Source organism: Scyliorhinus canicula, unplaced genomic scaffold, assembly GCF_902713615.1.
Source record: "Scyliorhinus canicula unplaced genomic scaffold, sScyCan1.1, whole genome shotgun sequence".
In the NCBI taxonomy this organism is placed as follows: domain Eukaryota; kingdom Metazoa; phylum Chordata; class Chondrichthyes; order Carcharhiniformes; family Scyliorhinidae; genus Scyliorhinus; species Scyliorhinus canicula.
Genome location: NW_024055993.1, coordinates 21,561 through 29,129, shown reverse-complemented (window position 1 = coordinate 29,129; position 7,569 = coordinate 21,561). Strand labels below are relative to the sequence as shown.

The 7,569-nt window shown below is 55.9% G+C and overlaps 1 protein-coding gene across 1 annotated transcript in view; it reads right to left on the bottom strand.

The window, feature by feature from the left end:
• Positions 1–7,569, bottom strand: part of LOC119961413 (insulin-like growth factor 1 receptor) — a gene marked incomplete at its 5' end in the record, with an annotated part of 29,428 nt that overhangs the window by 6,301 nt on the left and 15,558 nt on the right. The window contains one exon of the mRNA XM_038788800.1: positions 3,119–3,278. Coding sequence (XP_038644728.1) covers positions 3,119–3,278 — 160 coding nt within the window. The remainder of the gene's footprint in view (positions 1–3,118; positions 3,279–7,569) is intronic.

Here is a 7,569-nt window from a genome sequence, read left to right as displayed (position 1 = left end):
CCACATTCTCCCCCACTCCCCGTGGGAGCGAGTCCCACATTCTCCCCACTCCCGTGGGAGCGAGTCCCACATTCTCCCCCACTCCCCTTGGGAGCGGAGTCCCACATTCTCCCCCACTCCCCGTGGGAGCGAGTCCCACATTCTGCCCCACTAACCGTGGGAGCGAGTCCCACATTCTCCCCCACTCCCCGTGGGAGCGAGTCCCACATTCTCCCCCCACTCCCCGTGGGAGCGAGTCCCACATTCTCCCCCCACTCCCCGTGGGAGCCAGTCCCACATTCTCCCCACTCCCCGTGGGAACGAGTCCCACATTCTCCCCCACTTCCCGTGGGAGCCAGTCCCACATTCTCCCCCCACTCCCTGTGGGAGCAAGTCCCACATTCTCCCCCCACTCCCTGTGGGAGCGAGTCCCACATTCTCCCCCACTCCCCCCAGGGAGTGAGTCCCACATTCTCCCCACTCCCCGTGGTAGCGAGTCCCACATTCTCTCCCCATTCCCTGTAGGAGCAAGTCCACATTCTCCCCCACTCCCTGTGGGAGCGAGTCCCACATTCTCCCCACTCCCTGTGGGAGCGAGTCCCATATTCTCCCCCCCACACCCTGTGGGAGCGAGTCCCACATTCTCCCCCCACTCCCCGTGGGAGCGAGTCCCACATTCTCCCCCACTCCCTGTGGGAGCGAGTCCCACCTTCTCCCCCACTCCCCGTGGGAGCGAGTCCCACATTCTCCCCCACTCCCCGTGGGAGCGAATCCCACATTCTCCCCCACTCCCCGTGGGAGCGAGTCCCACGTTCTCCCCCACTCCCCGTGGGAGCGAGTCCCACGTTCTCCCCCACTCCCCGTGGGAGCGAGTCCCACGTTCTCCCCCACTCCCCGTGGGAGCGAGTCCCACATTCTCCCCCACTCCCCGTGGGAGCGAGTCCCACATTCTCCCCCACTCCCCGTGGGAGCGAGTCCCACATTCTAACCCACTCCCTGTGGGAGCGAGTCCCACATTCTCCCCCACTCCCTGTGGGAGCGAGTCCCAGATTCTCCCCACTCCCCATGGGAGTGAGTCCCACATTCTCCCCACTCCCCATGGTAGCGAGTCCCACATTCTCTCCCCATTCCCTGTAGGAGCGAGTTCCACATTCTCCCCCACTCCCCGTGGGAGCGAGTCCCACATTCTCCCCCCACTCCCTGTGGGAGCGAGTCCCACATTCTCCCCCCACTCCCCATGGGAGCGAGTCCCACATTCTCCCCCACTCCCCGTGGGAGCGAGTCCCACATTCTCCCCCACTCCCCGTGGGAGCCAGTCCCACATTCTCCCCCACTCCCCGTGGGAGCGAGTCCCACATTCTCCCCACTCCCTGTGGGAGCGAGTCCCACATTCTCCCCCACTCCCCGTGGAGCGAGTCCCACATTCTCCCCCACTCCCCGTGGGAGCGAGTCCCACATTCTCCCCCACTCCCCGTTGGAGCGAGTCCCACATTCTCCCCCACTCCCTGTGGGAGCGAGTCCCACATTCTCCCCCACTCCCCGTGGGAACGAGTCCCACATTCTCCCCAACTCCTCGTGGGAGCGAGTCCCACATTCCCCCCCCCCCACTCCCCGTGGGAGCGAGTCCCACATTCTCCCCCACTCCCCGTGGGGAGCGAGTCCCACCTTCTCCCCCACTCCCCGTGGGAGCGAGTCCCACATTCTCCCCCCACTCCCCGTGGGAGCGAGTCCCACATTCTCCCCCCCAATCCCCGTGGGAGCGAGTCCCACATTCTCCCCCCCCCCCCCGTAGGAGTGAGTCCCACATTCTCCCCCCCAATCCCCGTGGGAGCGAGTCCCACATTCTCCCCCCCTCCCCGTAGGAGTGAGTCCCACATTCTCCCCCCACTCCCCGTGGGAGCGAGTCCCACATTCTTCCCCACTCCCCGTGGGTGTGAGTCGCACATTCTCCCCCACTTTCTGTCGCACATTGATGGCTCCTCTCCACCCCCCCCCCCCCCCCCCCCCCCCCCAACCACACACACAGACATACACAAATGCAGAAACATCTTCTCTACACCAACCCTTTCGAAGTCCCTTTCAGAATCCGTCAGGCCTTCCGTCACCCTCCCAGGCCCCCCCCCAAGCGAAAAGAGCTACCGGCCTGGCCAGGCCTCATTGGCCATGCTAACCCAGTCACTGAGCTACTGAGGCCTGGCTACCGTTCTAACCCAGTCAGGGCCTGGTCAGGCCTGGCTGCCGTTCTAACCCAGTCAGGGCCTGGTCAGGCCTGGCTGCCGTTCGAACCCAGGTCCTGGTCAGGCCTGATTGGCCATGCTAACCCAGTCACTGAGCTACTGAGGCCTGGCTACCGTTCTAACCCAGTCAGGGCCTGGTCAGGCCTGGCTGCTGTTCTAACCCAGGTCCTGGTCAGGCCTTGTTGGCCGTTCTAACCCAGTCACCGCCTACTGAGGCCTGGCTGGCTGTTCTAACCCAGTCAGGGCCTGGTCAGGCCTGGCTGCTGTTCTAACCCAGGTCCTGGTCAGGCCTTGTTGGCCATTCTAACCCAGTCAGGGCCTGGTCAGGCCTGGCTGCCGTTCGAGCCCAGGCCCTGGTCAGGCCTTGTTGGCCATTCTATCCCAGTCAGGGCCTGGTCAGGCCTGGCTGCTGTTCGAGCCCAGGCCCTGGTCAGGCCTTGTTGGCCGTTCTATCCCAGTCAGGGCCTGGTCAGGCCCTGTTGGCCGTTCTATCCCAGTCAGGGCCTGGTCAGGCCTGGCTGGTCATTCTAACCCAGTCAGGGCCTGGTCAGGCCTGGCTGCTGTTCTAACCCAGGTCCTGGTCAGGCCTTGTTGGCCATTCTAACCCAGTCAGGTCCTGGTCAGGCCTGGCTGGTCGTTCTAGCCCAGTCAGGGCCTGGTCAGGCTTCGTTGGCCGTTCTAACCCAGTCAGGGCCTGGTGAGGCCTGGCTGCCTTTCGAACCCAGGTCCTGGTCAAGCCTTGTTGGCCATTCTAACCCGGTCAGGGCCTGGTCAGGCTTGGCTGGTCGTTCTAGCCCAGTTACAGCCTGGTCAGGCCTTGTTGGCCATTCTAACCCGGTCAGGGCCTGGTCAGGCTTCGTTGGCCGTTCTAACCCAGTCAGTCAGTCAGAGTGAAGACCGACCTCCTATTTTGACGGTCAGGTCCTCTGATACCATGCAGTTCCGCGCTGCCAGGTCTCGGTGCACAAACTTCTTGGCGTTGAGATAGGCCATGCCGTCGGCGATCTCCCCCGCCATCTGCATCATGTCCTTCAGAGTGGGTGGGGGAAGGACTTGATTATTCTGAAGGACAGAGAGAGAGAGAGAGAGAGAAAATCATACCGGCCCCCAGGCAATGCTCAAATAAATATTTATTCTGATCCAGGACGAGCCCCCAACAGTTGCTAGGATACTGGACAGAAACGACGAGTCAGAATACAGGAGGGAGATGGAGAACCCAGTGGAGTGTTGCAGCGACAACAATCTCTCCCTCACTGCCGGCACAACTAAAGAGCTGGTCATTGACTTCAGGAAGCAAAGTACTGTACACACCCCTGTCAGCATCAACGGGGCCGAGGTGGAGATGGTTAGCAGTTTCAAATTCCTAGGGGTGCACATCACCAACAATCTGTCCTGGTCCACCCACGTCGACGCTATCACCAAGAAAGCACAACAGCGCCTATACTTCCTCAGGAAACTAAGGAAATTCGGCATGTCCACATTAACCCTTACCAACTTTTACAGATGCACCATAGAAAGCATCCTATCTGGCTGCATCACAGCCTGGTGTGGCAACTGCTCGGCCCAGGGCCGCAAGGAACTTCAGAGAGTCGTGAACACCGCCCAGTCCATCACACAAACCTGCCTCCCATCCATTGACTCCATCTACCCCTCCCGCTGCCTGGGGAAAGCGGGAAGCATAATCAAGGATCCCTCCCACCCGGCTTACTCACTCTTCCAACTTCTTCCATCGGGCAGGAGATACAGAAGTCTGAGAACACGCACGAACAGACTCAAAAACAGCTTCTTCCCCACTGACACCAGACTCCTAAATGACCCTCTTATGGACTGACCTCATTAACGCTACACCCTGTATGCTTCATCCGATGCCGGTGTCTATGTAGTTATCTTGTGTTGCCCTATTATGTATTTTCTTTTATTCCCTTTTCTCCCCATGTACTGAATGATCTGTTGAGCTGCTCGCAGAGAAATACTTTCCGCTGTACCTCGGTACACGTGACAATAAACAAATCCAATCCCCATTATTTAATTTTAATTTTGTTAGAGTGTGCGGAAGGCAACCTTGCTCCAGGAGTGAGTTCCCGAAAAACTAGGGATATTGTTTATTAAAACAAACTTTATTACTAACTCAGTATTAAAATATCTTTAACGTTACTGTTGTGGGCCAGTGTTTAGAGAACCCCAAAGTGTATCATGGCATTCCCCAGACCCACAACTTTTAATAGATTGTGGTATGGGGAGCACACGGCCCACTCTACAGGTGTTGCACAGCAGAAACGGAAAAGTATTTTTTGAAGCAAAACAATGTTTATTCTATGAACTCAAGATAACCTTTTTAAAACATACAGTGAACATCGTAGCCGCCATTAATTCAAATACAACCCCCCCTAAAGAATACAACACTAAGTAATCCTTTAAGCTTTCCTTTTACACCCAAAAGACTTAACAAACCTTAAAACAGGAGCACATCAGAGTTCACATTCAATACTGAAAACATTTATAATTCTGAATGATTAAGAGATAGTCTTTTGATGGCAGAGAGATCGACCGAGACACCCAAGCTTTTCTCAAAGTGAAACTAAACAGCCGAGCCAGAGCTCAGCTCCACCCACACTCTGACATCACTGCAGTAACATGAGCAGCTAATCATTTCATGACAGTCACACAAGAAAATAGTTTACAATTACCCCTTAAACAATGCTAATCAGTAGCGTGACACAATAACCCTTAACTGCTAGCTTTATTCCCACTCAAACAATAAAACTATCTCAGCTCTCAATCCACTGTTGAATACAGTTAGCACTCAGCAATAGTTGCTGTACAGACATGCCTTGGTGACTCCACTTGGAGAAGGGGAGATGCTTCACAGAAACTGACCTGCCCCGGTGTCAGAATAATGCAGAATCTCTGTCTCTATTTCTTTAGCGACCTTCTCAGCCCCAAACTAACACTGGAAACCTCAACACTTGACCTGGACCCTCCCATTAACTCCATCATCTTGCTAAACTGAACACAACGGGCTGGATTCGCCAAATACGTCCGGAGGTTTTACGATGGAGGGCCCCCCCCTCCCCCCCCCGCGCCGATCCTCCGACCGGTGAGGGACGAGCAGCCGCGCCACGTAAAACGCACGGCCTTCCCGATACAACCGGCCGGAGAATTGCCGGGTCGGTGGCCGGGCATGAGCACACGACGTCAACCGCGCGGTCGGGGTGGGCGGGGAACATCCGTAAACAAGCCCCGCCCTGATTCGGGATTCTCCGGCCGATTGCCGATTGCGGAATCGGGGAACGGAGAATTCCACCCAGCGTTTCTAATTATCTACTCCGCAGGGAACCGGCTGAATCTAAATAAACTTTCGCCCAAACTTTTACGTCGCTTTAATTACACCTCTGGCACCAAAACCCTAGCTGTCCTGCAAACCAGGATTCTTTTGTAAACATGTCCGCAGCAGTCCCACGCACACTAAGCCAGACTGTTAACCCTGACTGCTCCAAATCCATATCACACAGGCTAGCTGATATTCCGACACGCCTCACACGCCACGGACCTCACACTCTGACCATCCCCCGACTTGTAGATACATCGGCCGTTCCTTCACTGACGCCGGGTCAAAACCCTGGAAGTCCTAGTGGGGGAGGGGCTGGTGTGGGAGCGAGTGGAGGTGGCTTCTTGCAAGGGCGCGGGTCTGAAGCCTGGGTTAATGGCGCCCCGGCCGTTCGCGCTGGCTCGGGACTCCACGAGCTCCAGCGGTCGTGGCAGCCCCGGGAATGTGGAGGCAGCACGTGAGACTGGAGGGGGGGGGGGGCGGTGTGGTCACCGATCTGTGATAATCACCGGTTTGCTCCAGGGGCCGTGGGGTGGGGGGGGGGGGGGGGGGCGTCGGTGTGGTCACCGATCTGTGATAATCACCGGTTTGCTCCAGGGGCCGTGGGGGGGGGGGTTCAGGAGGTGGCAGGGGGCAGTGATTGAGAAATTTGGGGATAGAACGTAGAATGGTGGTTAGCATCAATGCTTCACAGCTCCAGGGTCCCAGGTTCGATTCCCGGCTGGGTCACTGTCTGTGTGGAGTCTGCACGTCCTCCCCGTGTGTGCGTGGGTTTCCTCCGGGTGCTCCGGTTTCCTCCCACAGTCCAAAGATGTGCGGGTTAGGTGGATTGGCCATGATAAATTGCCCATAGTGTAAGGTTAATTGTTGGGTTACGGGTATACGGGTTACGTGGGTTTAAGTAGGGTGATCATTGCTCGGCACAACATCGAGGGCCGAAGGGCCTGTTCTGTGCTGTACTGTTCTATGTCTATGTCTAACATTACAGCGCAGTACGGGCCCTTCGGCCCTCGATGTTGCGCCGACCTGTGAAACCCCTCTAAAGCCCATCTACACTATTCCCTTATCGTCCATATGCCTATCCAATGACCATTTGAATGCATTCATAGAACGTAGAACATTACAGCGCAGTACGGGCCCTTCGGCCCTCGATGTTGCGCCGACCTGTGAAACCATCTGAAGCCTATCTGACCTACACTATTCCATTTTCATCCATATGTCTATCCAGTGACCACTTAAATGCCCTTAAAGTTGGCGAGTTTACTACTGTTGCAGGCAGGGCGTTCCACACCCCTACTACTCTCTGAGTAAAGAAACTGCCTCTGCCATCCGTCCTATATCTACCACCCCTCAATTTAAAGCTATGTCCCCTCGTGTTGGTCATCACCATCCGAGGAAAAAGACTCTCACTGTCCACCCTATCTAACCCTCTGACTATCTTATATGTCTCTATTAAGTCACCTCTCAGCCTTCTCCTCTCTAACGAAAACAACCTCAAGTCCCTGAGCCTTTCCTCGTAAGACCTTCCCTCCATACCAGGCAACATGAAATGAAAATGAAATGAAAATCGCTTATTGTCACGAGTAGGCTTCAATGAAGTTACTGTGAAAAGCCCCTAGTCGCCACATTCCGGCGCCTGGTACGGGAATCGAACCGTGCTGCTGGTCTGCTTGGTCTGCTTTAAAAGCCAGTGATTTAGCTGAGTGAGCTAAACCAGCCCCTAGACAAGTGTTGGCGAGTCCACTACTGTTGCAGGCAGGGCATTCCACGCCCTTACTACTCTCTGAGTAAAGAACCTACCTCTGACATCTGTCCTATATCTATCTCCCCTCAATTTAAAGCTACGTCCCCTCGTGCTGGACATCACCATCCGAGGAAAAAGGCTCTCACTGTCCACCCTATCTAATCCTCTGATCATCTTGTATGCCTTAATTAAGTCACCTCTTAACCTTCTTCTCTCTAACGAAAACAGCCTCAAGTCCCTCAGCCTTTCCTCATAAGATTTTCCCTCCATACCAGGCAACA